Source organism: Xiphias gladius, chromosome 14 (assembly GCF_016859285.1).
Source record: "Xiphias gladius isolate SHS-SW01 ecotype Sanya breed wild chromosome 14, ASM1685928v1, whole genome shotgun sequence".
Classification (NCBI taxonomy): domain Eukaryota; kingdom Metazoa; phylum Chordata; class Actinopteri; order Istiophoriformes; family Xiphiidae; genus Xiphias; species Xiphias gladius.
In genome coordinates this window covers 6,976,938-6,991,569 of record NC_053413.1, presented here as the reverse complement: position 1 = coordinate 6,991,569, position 14,632 = coordinate 6,976,938, and the positions used below count along the sequence as shown (strand labels likewise).

Sequence of the window (14,632 nt, the reverse complement as noted above, 5' to 3'; positions counted from 1 at the left end):
AGTCTTCTGATGCTCATGTGCTTTCCCCCCCCCCAAATGTCTGAAATCTCATCTCAATCACATTTGAGCTTGTGTAGCACTACTCGTTTGAGAACCTAGACCACGGGGAAAACGAGACTCAAAGAATAAATGATCCACTAGCACCCCCTACAGGCCATATTGCTTCTTGCACCCAATGGCACCAAAGTGGTTTGACCTGACGGACAGAGACTGACGTTGCCATCCACATATCGAAATGCTAAAAGACCACACAAATAGGGACAATTTTCTTTTTTAATTCTTCAAATCAAAATATATAGCAAATAACAATAAAAGATTATACAAATATGTACGTTCTACTCAAGAATGTCACTGAAAAGCTTCCGCTTCTTGGACTCGCCGGTCTGTATTTCCTGCCAGTGGGCTCGTCTGTGTACGAAGTGAGAGAGGGCAAACTTGGCCCACACGTGACGAGCAAACTGATCGGACCTCAGCTGGCTTTCACTTGGAACTGGAGGGGAAGGGGAGACAGGAAAGGGAAAAAAGGAACATGCATTTGAACTAGATGAAATGTGTTATTCTATATAAAGCAGTGAAAGCCCCCGTTTGCATTACCTAGTTCCTGTGCGATGCTTTGCCTCTGATTGACCGATGCACTGTTCCATATGGCTTCGAGCACCCGACTGCCCAACCTGGAGCAGGCCATTTGGACAAACAGACCCTAGGAGGGCAAATGGTAAGATGAAAAAGCTTGATGCCATGGGACAGAAAAAAAAAAGTTTTATTCTAAATGGAGACAGCAAGTGGATTTGGAAAACTGACAAGAAGTGGCAGCAGCTAATGTGAAATACAGTCACTTATGGCCAGCCAACCATGTCTTACACATTGTCTAAACACGTCTAACTGATCAAAAAAGACAGATTAACACAATACCCTGATGTTGATCTGTTTGATCTATAAAATGTCAGAAAAGTCCAAAGTGTTGTCTTCAAATTGATTATTTTGTCTGACCAACAGCCCAAAACCCAAAGATCAAATCATCGAGTACTCGTTCCAGTTGTAATATTCCATCAACGCTCCTGTACTCATACCTCCAGTCTCTTGAGGATCTTGCCCCTTCCCTTGTCGCTGGATGTGGTGATGAGGGCCTGGAGGACGTGGCTGCCCGCGGGGTCAGAAGCCAGCGTCAGGAGGTCAGCAGGGTTCAGAGTGCGCAGGCTGCTGAGGAGGAGTGAGCGCTCCTTAAACCTGGCCAGCGCCTGGACCAGCCTGGAGCCGTGGTAACAGATGGAGGACAGTGGGACCTGGAAATGATCAAGAAAAACCACAACCTTACTTCCCTGCATCTGCAACATCTATTCAACACCTATACTGTGGGATTCATTGGTATCCAAAGGGCTTTGCGGTGCAGCTTTATACTCGTTATTCAGATAAAATATCAAGACCACGACTAAAATCAACCCACAAATGATTTGACTTGACTTGTCTCAGCTGCTTACCTCTGTCTGTGTGTTGCCCTCTGCTGTGTCCGAGTGGTAGTACACCTCGTAGGTGAGCAGGGACATGAAGAGAGGGAGGCAGCTGACGTGTCGAGAGCCAGGCTCAGCGCAGTGGAACGCCTGGGAGGCAACGCATCAACCGGGTTTTCCGTTATCCATATATATCGAACGTTAAGAAGTTTTATACTGTTGTTATGGATTTTCAATCTCAGTCATAAAGAAGTGGGAATAAATAGAAGCCAGGGTGTTGTTATATTGATTAGAGACCCATGTGGGGGTAAGAAACTCTCTTTGAGGCTTACACGCAGGAGACACTGCATCAGCTCGTCCTGTTTCTCTTCGCTTTCCGCACAGCTCTCTGCCAGCTGGACGATCACCCCCATGTGTCCTGCGGCCAAGACGGCCTCCACACCTTGGACCAGCTCATCAAACAATCTCGGGAACTACAGAGAAACCGCCAGGGCGAAGGACGCCATGGAGAAAGTTCAGTTATCCCTGTAGTTACAGAGTCATTGCTCCCACCTGCTCAACCAGATAGTATGACCTACCAGTTTGTGTTTGGCCAAGGCTGCAGTCAGCCTCTGTATGGGGAAGTTGGCGATTGGATGGAGGGCTAGGTCGACCAGCTGACCCTTGAGATGGTTCTTGTAGAGATCACGGAGAAGGGACTTGTGGGATAGCTGTATGATCGTCTCAATCAGGTGACTAGAGGCCTGATCCTTCAGAAAGAGCAGAAGTGGACTATAGGGAAAGCAAAAAGAATACTCCCTGTTAGATTTTGTGGCAATTTCATCTTTCAAAAATCGATCACAATTGAGTAGAATTCAGCACTTGTCTCTGACCTAACTCCTGGAGCAGCGCTGCGACTTGTCAGGTACTCCATGATGCGCCCGAGGAGCTGTTTGCAGAGTATGGGCCTTTTTCTGTGACACACAGTCAACATGGTCTGGAAAACCGCACTGGCAACACCATCCGTCACACTTACTAGAAAGGAAAGACACAAGAGGGGAGAGAAAAATACTCAGACTTTCCGCCAATTGAACGGAGGCCTGACGGGAATAAAACAAAAGTTGGATTTACATACAGTGTTTTCTGGCCACAACATTTTGTGCGCATGCTCGGGATCTGACCAATCCGCTGAATGTGCCTCCGAATAAAACATGCGCAAAGCAGATTTTTAAAAATATTTTAAATTGCCTGGCTCAGCACATCATCGAGCTCGTGCCTGCTCCAGTCTTTCTTCGGCTGCTTATCTGTCTGCCTCTTTCTTCTCACCCTGTCTCATGTGTTCATGCATTAGGGACGGAAAGAGCAAAAATTCTCAAGTTTGATCCTTTTTTGAATATGCAGTTTGGTATACGCTATAATCCCGGTTTACAAAATTTGGTAATTCTGCAGTTTGTTGGACCGAGTGGCTGCATAAGGATATCATGGCAGTTGGGATCTCTATACTGATTTAGGTATAAAATCTTTTGAATAATTGCAGGTAGAATTTACTCTGCATAGACAGGAACACCAGCATCGAATGGCGATTCATAGTATATTGAAACCAATCTTTAAAAACGATTCAATGCCACAAAAAGCAGAAATACCCTCCAGTTATGGAAAGGGTCACAGAGTATCCTGGTTTTATTCTGTCTTACTGCAGAAGTGCAGCTCTACATCATCACTGAGAGAGATCTGGGATGAGGACTAAGATATTAACCCTAACGAACCCGATTTTCGAGCAGGAGTTCAGCTTAAAACACATCGCATGGGACGCATGCACAAGGCTGAAACAATTCAAAATGACCAACAGGGTACACTGGGCCCCCTCCAGACCTCACAAAGCTTAAAGATGAGCCTGTGGAGATGCAGAGAGTACGGTACACTAATCCACATGTCATGGAAAATGTGCATTTTGGACATCGATACAAAACTGTATCCAGATAATTGTTGATCAGGAGGTTCCTTATTGACCACCATTATTTATGCTTCCTTCCGCTCTGATAGGAAAAATTCGTGAATGGATTCAGACGGCCTTTACGCCGGCAGGAGGCTGCTGACGCAACAGTGGAGGTCAGTGTGTCCCACCGCATACAGACTGGCATATCCTGCCACTTAGCGGCTTCAATACGAGAAGCTATCCTTTTCCTTGATGGGTAGAATGGACAAGTACTTTATGAAATGGGGAACGATTCTTCATTTTAATGGACCTTTAAGATATCTATAGCTCAGCCTTATATTATTTATATAGTCTCAATTTTATGTTCTTCTGTTTTTTGGTTTCTTGATGAACTTTTTTATTTCGTTTCTGTTCTTTTTTCTTTTTTTTCCCTCTAATCTCTAACTAGGCCCTAAATTTTTAACACTGACTGAATTTTGCCACAGGCTGTCTTTGGTCACTAAAGCTCTAAATCGTGTTTGGTGGACGCGTCTCACAGGGTGATCTGGGACCGCTGTTTTTGGGGTGATAACCACTGATTTTACCACGTTTGCCCAAACGGCCTTTTACTCATTCAAGTGATGTTTTTGTTTTTAAATGCCACCATGTCAGATTCACGGGTCACCACAGTTTAACACCTATAGTTGAAATCAGCGACAGGAGTGATGCATGGAGGGGACTGATGCAGAAAGGTCTGTATCTCAGAACCAGATGTGGTCCCGCTTCTCAGTTACCAGGACAGTTTGTGTTCTGTTCTGCGTGTTCATAAATTCATAAATGGACAGACCTGGACACAACGGCGTATCCTTTAGTCCCTGTGCAGGAAAGCTCTGTTAAAAACCACTTCCCGCACCCTGTGCATTTGCCCTGTTGACTTTTTCATTTTATTGTGTTATTAAAACTCCAAGGCTGGATTTATCATATAAATTTTAAACACAGCCTCGACAGCTCTCTGTTCAAAACAGCTGCCCTTGAGCACTTCCCCTCTGACTCTCCTATGAGTCCTCACCTGCATTAAACAGCCTTAAATGTTGTTCTCTGAATCCAAGGAAAATGTCAGAGCATCGAGCAGAGTACAAGAAGAGGAAAATAGCAATGCTGAAACTATTTGTTGAATTGTGAGTGTCTGGCAAATGAGAAGCTACAAAAAAAGCCTTAAAAATCCCCAAAAAACAGATACAGAATGAATACAAAAGAGAGACACAGTTAGAACCCTTTGCTTTGCAATATTAACTTTTTCCCTCTCAGTTGGCCACAAACAAGTCTTCTCTGTTCAGGGAAAAACTAGGACAAGGATTCACGTGCTAGGGTTCGATGAAAGATGACTCACGATTAACGTTTTCCATCATGGTCTCCGTGAGGCTTTTCAGCTCGTACCAAAATGACGTGGGAATCTCAAAGTCCGTGAGCTGAGGAGCAACATTGCGTTCTTTTGCACCTGGAAAAAACAAAACAAAACAAGAATATCAAAAGAGACAAGAAGGCAGGAATACAAGCTTAAAGCGAAAACATGCCTCTTGGGGTAAAAGTCCTGACACACTGGGCCAGCCCCACAGGACAACCACTGACAAAGGCAACTATCAGAGCCTTTATTTTCTTCCTGTTTTGCTTGAATACACAGAAAATTTGAGACTGAGGTGAAAAGACACACCAAATGGGTGAAATTGTTTTTCTGAAAAACTCTGAGGCGGTTCTCTCTCTGTCCGGTAAGGGTCAACTAACGCCAAAGTTGCCAGACACTGGGCAGTGCAGGGTCACAGACATTCAAGAAGGAAAGCTTGATGCGATGAGCCGAGGGGTTCGCAAACTGTGAGGCACGCCCTTCCAGGGGAAGGATCAAAGGGGAAGCTTGGGGGGGGGGGGGGGCAAAGATTCTACACATGGTGAAAGGGACAGGTACACGCCACTGTTCTAAAAACAACTGGAAGTTAGTTATTGTAGTTTGGTCCAGGGATTTTGGCCTGTTTATCAACAGTCAGCAGTCGGAGCAGCAGCAGTGGGTGTGACACACACAGCTCACGGGGGCAGTTAATATGCTTTAAAACCATTAGCATCTGATTGTCGCAATTTGCATCAAAATTCCTCATGGGAGTCAAAGATTCTGGTCCACGTTGACATGACTGCATCACATTCATGTTGCCAATCTCCCGTCCTACCACGTCCTAAAGGTGTTCTGATGGATTCAGACCTGGTGACTGGGGAGGCCACTAAAGTTCACTGAACTCACTGTCATGTTCATGAAACCAGTTTGAGACGACTTTTGCTTTCTGACATAGTGAAGTATCCTGCTGGAAGCAGCCAATAGAAGATGGTAACTTTTGGCCATAAAGGGAGGCACATAGTCAAAAGCAACACTCAGACAGGCTGTGGCATTCAAACCATGACTGACTGGTATTAAGGGGCCAAAAGTGTCCCCACACCATTACACTTGTTATCTCAAGGCAGGTTGGGTCCATGGATTCATTCTGCTGATACCAAGTTCTGACCCTGCCATCTGCTGCCTCAGCAGAAATCCAGATTGATCAGACCAGGCTACATTTTTCCAGTTTTCAACCGTCCAGTTTTGGTGCAGCCTGTGCCCACTGCAGCCTGAGATTTCTGTTCTTGGCAGACGGGAGTGGGACCCGACGTGGTCTTCTGCTGTCGTAGCTGATCCGTCTCAAGGTCTGACGTGTTGTGCATTCTGAGAGGCTTTTCTGTAAAGAGAGGTTATCTGAGTTACCGTAGCCTTTTTGACAGCTCCAACCAGTCTGGCCGTTCCCTTCTGACCTCTCTCATCAAGGTGTTTCAGTCAGCAGAACTGTCACTCTCTGGATGTTTTTTTGTTTTTTGCACCACTCTGAGTAAATACTCTAGAGACTGTTGTGCGTGAGAATCCCAGGAGATCAGCAGTTTTTGAAATATTCCAACCAGCCCATCTGTCACCAGCAGTCATGCCACGGTCAAAGTCACTGAGATCCCATTTTTTTCCCCATGATCCCCATGATGTTCGAAGTGAACATCAACTGAAGCTCCTGACCTGTATCTGCATGATTTTATTCACTGCACTGCCGCCTCATGATTGGCTGATTGGATAACTGCATGAGTAAGCAGGTGTACAGCTGTTCCCAATAAAGTGCTCGTTGAGTGTACATGATACACATATTTTAAGATTCAATGTGACTTACACTTTCTCAGGATATCATTATCTCCAATGTCCATCATGAATACACGTCAATAAATCCACTCAGAAATCACAGAAAAAAGACACGAGAGAATCATCACGTGATTAAGTTCTCTTCCATATCAAAGGCAATCCTGTAAAAGCCATCAACTCACTGAATCCTGTTTACATCCCCTAGAGCATTATGGGAACTATAGTTCCAAAACCTAGGCCATGATTACCCATGAAAACGACAAAGAATACTATTTGTAGTAACAAAATCGATTAATATTTCCTTTTTCATGTTGCACTATACATATTTTTTTGACATTACTGATGCTTAAAATTTCCCAATGACATGGGGTCAGTTCATTTTTGTCTGCGCATACCTGGACGAGACTCAGCGCGGGGGGGTCCAAGACAGCCTGCCAACACATGTAAAAGTGTGCGGACCACGTGTGAGCCGTGAACATGTTTGATGAACTCTGCACTGTTGTCTCTGACCATCTGACTGAAAGACAACACCTGGGCCTCCAGCACTCCGCAACTCTCTTCTCCTTCTTCTTCTTCTTGTTCTGTGGCAGCAGACTGCTCCTTCTGTGATGACTCTAAAACAATGGATGCAAAAGATACACACAGTACTGAGGTGTTACTGGTGGTTTTGTCTGATTTCACCAATTTACTACGACGACTTTCATACAGTGCAGAGTCGTCTGCTACTCAAAGAGGTGAAACGTATAATCTTACCCTTCCATCTGGACATCTGTCTGACTGCACTCTCCACTACATGGCCCCCGCACCGATCGCAAGAAACCGCCTTAAACTCCGAGCCTGATTCTCCACCTAGTTCAGCCAGCACCTCTCCCACCTGCTCAGGACTGGACAGCGGGAGCAGCCGCTGCAGAGTGATGCTTCCTGTTCGGTCCATTGCCACCAACGTGGCTTTACCTTTTACTTCTGAGAGCACGTTCTCCACAAACATCTCTATGGGAGATATTGAGAGAAACACAAGTGTCAACAGAGATGAGAAAATATATATAACTATAACGGAGCTGGGCAGAGGGAGGCAGCATAACCTGCTTGTTTTATATATATATATATATATATATATATATATAAAACGTGCTCTTAAATGACAGACTATCTGGCCAAACAATTGAAGAATCTGAAGTTTTTATTTTCGAAAACCAAACACCTTTAGGTTTACACTGATGGTTGATTGGTTAAAACAAGTCATTTGAAGGCTATAATAATGCCACCTCGGGCTGGGAAATTTTTACGATATCTTTAGACAAAATGATCGATCAATGAGTTGAGAAAATTACCAGCTATTAAATCCATTATGAAAGTAATTGACTGAAGTTCTCTTATAACAGTGTACTTACAGCACCTGAGTTTTCAGGACTGATTCCAAAAGACTACATTTTTTTGATAACTTGCTCTGAGGCATGTCAACATGTTTTTTTTATTCTTAAATATTAAATGTTGTCCAAACTGAAGCCAAGGGACAAGGATTTTGCCTATAAAATAAAATACAGTCTAAAATCTACAAACGTGTGTTTTAAATCTGCGCAAAGGATGTATGACGGTCTGTAATTCAAACTGCACTGAGGTTCTACACCCAGCCTTAGTAAGAAGGCCAAAGAGGTACATTATACAGTCCATGCACAGAATTATACTAGTATTATACTCAATATTTATTATTTATTGTCTCGTGATTATAGATTTTGAATGAATACTGATACACAGTGTGCTTATCTAAAATAATTCTACATAGTAATTAAAAAGTCAGATTTCTCCAAAAATAAATTTGGAGAGAAACTGACCATATTTTCATCATTTTCTGATTTTCAATCAGAAAATCCTCATTTGTGGGAAACTGGAGCCAGTGAACGTTTGTCTTTCTTGCCTGAAAAATACAGTAACTCCAACAATCAAATCGATTATCACAGTTGTTCATTTTTTCTGTACATAAACTAAGCAATTAATGGATTCAGTTCTAGACTATAATTCCACTGTGATAGTTAGTTCAATCAAATACATTTTAGCAAGACAACCTGTCAGCAGACTTTCCATATCTCCACAGATATTAAAATGCTGATTTAAGAAGACAGCCTTATGATTTCCTTTCCCCACATATAACACAGATTTTTCTTCTGATACGGGGGTGTACTAGTGTAACATAATGTGCCTTACTAATTTTTATGAAGTTCCAGCTCGCTCAGACCTCCAGAAAATTTGTTATTCTCACCTCTCTCCTCATTATCTTCAAAGCCTTCACTGAGTCTTTCCCCAACCCGGCGGAAGTAGCCCACACTCAGGGCATCCAGGCGCTTCTTGCCACTGTCTCCCTGACCCGTCTCTCCTTCTTCACCTCCCCTTCTCTTTCTCTCTCCTCCTTTCCCATCATCGCAGGGGTGTCTCCTCTTCTTTCCACCTCCTTTCTGTGGCTTTCTTTCCTCCGCTTTCGTCAACATAGCTTTCACCTTATTTGCATGCAGGCGATCAGGACGACGTCTTACTCTTGTTAGAGAAGGTGTTTGACTCAATCTTCTGTCTGAAATAGAAAAGAGACGACAGGAAACTGTGAAGTTATCATAAAGTTCTGTTGGACAAGTTCACATCAGACGATTAAATGATTAATTGGTAGAGTAAGTATATTAATGTCTGTTGGAATGAGATCAGATTAGAGCAAATGCTCCTTTCAGTATCAATATGTTTTAGGAGATAGCTAAGACTAACAAGTATGTACCACGTCCAGTATCGAGTCTTGTGTTTTCAAACTACCAGTCCTTCTAACTGTTCGTAGGAAATTCTATGTAAACACGAGATGTTTAATTGTTGGGCATGGGCAATGTATGCCGAATTTTCCTCCGACTCCAAATGTTTCAGATAATGTCATAAGTCGGGTTTTATGAGGTCGATATAGCTGCCGAAAAGCGGTGACAAACTGCAGTGACACGTTCTGGACAAGGAGTTTGGCTAAAAGCAGACCGAGAGACGTCAATGCTAACGCGCTGCACGAGAACTGTGACGCAAACAAGCTCGATATTTATCGAAACCAGTGGACATTGATAACAAATCGTTAAAAAACAGTTCAATTAGACGTTTAGCTCGATCCAAACAGGTTTTATGGTCGTAAACACAATGTAGTTAAACTCACGTGTTAGATCTGTAGACCTGACAGAGGCGGTGCGTTGCTGACGCTTAGAGATGACGTAGTAGTGGGCTGAAAGTCAGAAAGTAATACGAAATACTAAGCCTTTAGTTTTTTTTTTGTATCTATTCATTTCATGTATTTTATTTTTACTTCTTTATTGTCTACGTTACTGTTTTTATTTTTAATTTCCGTTCCTTACATCTAATTGTGCCTCCACAATGTTTAACATTTTGATTTTGGTGAAATATGTTTTGATTATTAAAGTCTTTAAAAAAAAAACAACAACACAAAAACAACTGGATAGGTTCCTCCGAAAGCAACAAATACTACCTTAGTATTCCCTTAATATTTATTTAACTGTTTACACAATGGTGCCCTTTCAAAATAATAAAGTACCTGTGTGATAATCTATCAAGTTGCTACCACAATGATTTGTGAGATGTGAAAATAAAGACCAGATCTAAAGCGGTCGTTGTTTTGTTTTTTGTTTGTTTTTTTATTCTACTAAAACCAGCATATGCAGCTAAAGTGTCCTTTTTGTTGGACCCGTCAGAACCAACTGCAGTAGTTGTGTTGCTTTCTTTGTGGACTCGCTTACAGAAAAAAAAATATCTACATAGAAAATAAACATGACTATCCATTTAGAAATATTGAACACCTTGTGAGCCATTGTCGACATAAACGTAACCCGATTGGGGCCTTTAATGAATCAACACAGCCAGTTAATAAATCAGGCCTGCGTCATGATGTCAAAACGCAGTCACTGGTCTGTACCGTGCCTGACTCAGTCACAAAGTGCGGGGAGCTCCGGTTGTAACCACCAGGGGGCAGCACGGCTACGCTCCTGGTAGGATGACTCGCTCCCCTTTGTTCACCCAGAACCTCAGCGTAGGTGGCAACGATCAGAGGTGCGGCCCGGGCCCCAGGCCGTGAGACAACGGTGAGCTCCTCGGGGCTTCGGACGTACCGGGTACCGTCCTCGATGGGTGCCGGCCGCATGCTCACCACGAAATCGACACTCCTCTTTCAGTTTGCAGGCGCGCTATGAAGTCACCAGCACTTGTTTTGATGAGCTCTCTGATGAAAGATTATAAAACTGGTGCAGGATTTCTTTTAAGTGAAAAAGGAGAAGATATTGAATTTGAGCTTGTGTCGATACCTTCACTGTCTAAAAAGACGCTTTATTTCATGGCTAATCAATGCATTTCAGCTAGTAGGAGTTTTGACTCTCAAATCAGAATGTTCTTTAATTCTGTTCCCAGATCTATTTTCATTTTTGGTTGAGCAAGATGGGTTTTTTGTTGTTGTTGTATTCCTGTACCATCATACAATATATACGCTGTGCCCTAATGCTTTCAACCTGATGATTTTATTATAGAGCGTAATGTCAGCCTACATCTCATTCTGTCCATTTGCACCACCGCTTTTGAGAATGAAGAAAGATAATAAACTTTTGTTCATTTCATATACTATTAAATAATGGTGTGTATCTGTTCTCCCACTATTTACATTTTGCAGTTAATTTAAAATTTGGTTTCAAAATAAAACAACCTAAAAGCTCAAGACCCGGGACTCAACCACAGAATTTCCGACTTGTGTAACAGAGGTTGCAGAAGTAACGACATCGGTACGCTTCCTCTAAAAGGTGACCTACCCCTGGCTACTGGGCAAGTTTGGGTTTGTACTCAAATTAATCAGCGATGAGTTGAGTTGAGATGAGATGTCGTCATTTGTGGTCAGAACTGAAACAAAGGACATGTAATATTCTCCACAGGCAAACTGCAAGAGCAGAAGAAAGTGGATTTTATTCTAAGCTGAAATTTTTGAAAACGCTTTTGTTACATAGTCCATTAATGAGTTGTATCCACGTAAAAGTGGCTTATTAGATCTGTACTGACTATAGAGAAGGAGATGACGATAAAGAGAAGTGGATGACTTTGAGATTTCCAACTTTGTTAGTGGCATGGCTTTAGGGACGGCAATGTCATCTGTTGCTCAGTCAATGTGCTACTTTGGTCTTGACTGAAAAATCACAAAAACTGAGACTGTTGGCCATAGAATTATGGTACAGACTTTCACGGTCCCCAGGGGATGAATCACTTCGGTAATTCGCTGCCTTTTCATACAGCGCCACCATGAGGTGAACATTTATAGCTTTCAGTGAAATGTTACAGCAACTATTGGACAGATTGCCATGAAATGTGGTACAGATATTCATGTCCCCTTCAATATGAATTGTTATCACTTCGGGAAGTCCTTCATTTTTAAAAAAATCTGGTGCTGTCATTAGCTCAAATTTCCATTTGTCCATACTTTGTGTTACGGGTGTCACACTCTTAGCTGTACTGTGTGTTTAGTTTAGCAAATGTTAGCATGCTAACGATACACATCATACCTGCTTAACATGCGGATGTTAGCATTTAGCTCAAAGCAACGCTGCTCATGGAGCTGTACGGACTGTAGCATTGCAGTAGACTCTAAGTCTTTTTAAACAATTAGTGCTCAAATGCAGCTCCAAGACAATACATGTAAGAAAATGCTTTGTACAAACAATGTAGATGAAAAGAGACAAAAGTTTGAAATAGTATGTACAGTACAGGGACACAAAAACATGGAATGTATAATATATTAAGTTGTGGTCTGCTTTTTATAATTTAATTTCACTTCTCAAGAAAGAAAAGTAATTTCCTGACTGTGTGGTCTGAACACACACTTCTTTGACTTCCTTCACTAGACAAAGGAGAAACTGAATCTTACAGGGGTTTTTTTTGTTTTATTTTGTTTTTTGGTGAGTAAGTAGGGTGGAGAGTAGAGTGGCAGAGCAACTGCAAATCCTTTTAGCAGCAGATCTCCTGTTAACTTTGTCTGTTTGTGTTGATCTCCAGAGCAACTGCAGCGCATGAATCAGCCTCCGCCCTGCGCACTGTAAATAAACACTGCAACCGATTAAGACGTTTAAGACTCACACAGACTAATTTCATCATGTGAAAAAACACAAAGGTCTTGATGTCGCAGGCTGAAACTTGTTGTGGATCATTCAAATCAAAAGCAGTTTTTTAAATGTTACAAATTCCACTCAAATTGAAATATGGGAGTGGGCAATTCTTTAGAAATGATCAATTTAGTATAATGTAAATTCTTCATCACACATGAAAATTGTCTGTAACTTCTCTCTTTATCTGTCTCTGATTTGGAATAAAATAAATGTATTCATTTTTTTGCTGAGAAAATTGAAACCACTTTAATGCCTGTCTTTCAAATACAGATACAGCCAGGAGACCGGTAGCTTAGCTTAACATAAGAACGGAAACTGGGGGACCTGAAACAGTAACCCTGTCTTTGCCCAAGGATTAAAAAAAAAGTTTTTGCTAATTTGCAAATTGTATTTTGTTTGTTTAATTCGTACAAAAACCAAAGGTTAAAAACCGTAAGTGGTGTTTCTATGGGTTCTATGTGCTATTTTTAGCTGTTTGCCCTCACCTAAATTCTTTATGCTAAGTTTGGCTCTTTACATTTTTTCCCAGGAAGTAAATAAATAAAAAGTAAGTAAATATAAAGCTACAGCCATCGGACATGGACACCATTAGCTTACTGTAGGATAAACACTCCAAAATAGCCAGGTAAAACTACAATTTATATTTTTTACACTACAGTGTTTGTATAGATTAAAAAAACAAGATACAACATGTTAATGTGTGAGTTTTGCTTGTACGTATTTTTATTTTAACCTTTCAACAGTGCCAGGCTAGCTGTTTCCCCCTGCTTCCAGTCTTTGTGCTAAGCTTAGTTAACGGTAGCTTGACATTAAACGTACAAACGTGTGATTGATATGGATCGTTTCAGCAAGAAAGTGAATTAGCATATTTCCCAAAAAGACAAACTAAATTCCTTTAGCACAATGTGGGCAATCTTTATGTCCCGTTTTTTCCACTCTTTTCTTTTATATCTGGCTATTAAGTTTGGAAAACACATCATACAGTTGTGTGCGTTGTGACTTTGCCTTTTTGATCCTTGGGTAACAAGAAAGTTCAGAGAAACTTGGTTATTATTTATCAGCGAAGTTTCAATAGAGCAAATACCAAAACTACTCTCACTGACACTCCTTGACACAGGGACAATCAGCACTGAATGTTTGCAGAGAAAAATGGATGGTCATACCAGTTATTTTGACATATAATGAATGAGAGCATTTTGTTCCTTTATTGTATTTTTCACTTGTTGTTGTCAGTGAAATTTTAGATAACACAACGGAGCTTTCGACCGAATTCTATTATGTCTCCCGCAGTCAGGAAGTTTCCTTTGGCCTTCTGCTGACTGTTTATTTTCCCAAACATACAGTGTGAGATCCAGTCCCATCTGTTATACTCAGATACTCAGCGAACCCGAGTCAACTTTGTGTTTCCTCTCACGCCCGCCACTCTGCAAAAGCTGCAAATGTCCATGTCATTTATCACACAAGCAGGATCAACGATAAGACGGGCAAATGGTCTGCATTTTTCAAAATGCAAATAGCCCCAACAAAAAGCTAAAGTATGGCTCTTACCTACAACTCTTACAAAAAAAAAGGTGATATTGCAGCAACATTTTTACAGGTGATATTGCAGCAAAAATAATGAATCAGTTCCTTTAGGTTGCTTTATTACTTCCAGGGGTTTTATTTTTTTTCCCACGGTAGGCCCTTGTCATTATGAACATTTGGACGCAATAGCGGAAAAAGCACAGGTGTATTATATGCCAATGAGCCAACAGATGTGACAGAAGAACCCTGGAGCACCAAACCTGAATGGAATTTTACTCATCCTAACGTTAGTAGTTGCTGTGTTTTTTCTATTATGTCATGTAAAAAGGACTGACGTGCACACGGACTATTGCATCATTACACACTACCATTTAAAAAGATGATAATCACTCTTAGTCACTGATTTATT

The 14,632-nt window shown here is 41.6% G+C and overlaps 1 protein-coding gene across 3 annotated transcripts; it reads right to left on the bottom strand.

The window, feature by feature from the left end:
• Positions 1-255: 255 nt before the first annotated feature.
• Positions 256-9,818, bottom strand: LOC120798497 (nucleolar protein 9). Of its 3 annotated transcripts, none has more exons than XM_040142759.1 (12): positions 9,708-9,818; positions 8,796-9,101; positions 7,292-7,528; positions 6,934-7,152; positions 4,733-4,840; positions 2,321-2,462; positions 2,027-2,219; positions 1,781-1,921; positions 1,479-1,598; positions 1,071-1,283; positions 595-700; positions 256-490 (listed from the first exon to the last, which is right to left on the bottom strand). In XM_040142759.1, the coding sequence occupies exons 2-12, from the start codon at positions 9,019-9,021 to the stop codon at positions 336-338; spliced, it is 1,860 nt and encodes a 619-aa protein (XP_039998693.1). In that variant the 5' UTR covers positions 9,022-9,101; positions 9,708-9,818; the 3' UTR covers positions 256-335. The 3 variants fall into 3 exon arrangements, with proteins under 3 accessions (XP_039998693.1, XP_039998694.1, XP_039998696.1); XM_040142760.1 differs by lacking the exon at positions 9,708-9,818 and adding an exon at positions 9,287-9,679; XM_040142762.1 differs by lacking the exon at positions 9,708-9,818 and adding an exon at positions 9,297-9,679.
• Positions 9,819-14,632: the final 4,814 nt, after the last annotated feature.

Bases quoted from the DNA above. Each gene is read 5' to 3' on its own strand.
- LOC120798497 (XM_040142759.1), bottom strand. From the start codon at position 9,021: ATGTTGACGAAAGCGGAGGAAAGAAAGCCACAGAAAGGAGGTGGAAAG. The intron at 1,922-2,026 runs GTAGGTCATACT...GTTTCTCTGTAG, and splicing joins CCTTGGCCAAACACAAACTG to TTCCCGAGATTGTTTGATGA. The intron at 1,599-1,780 runs GTAAGCCTCAAA...GTTGCCTCCCAG, and splicing joins TGATGCAGTGTCTCCTGCGT to GCGTTCCACTGCGCTGAGCC.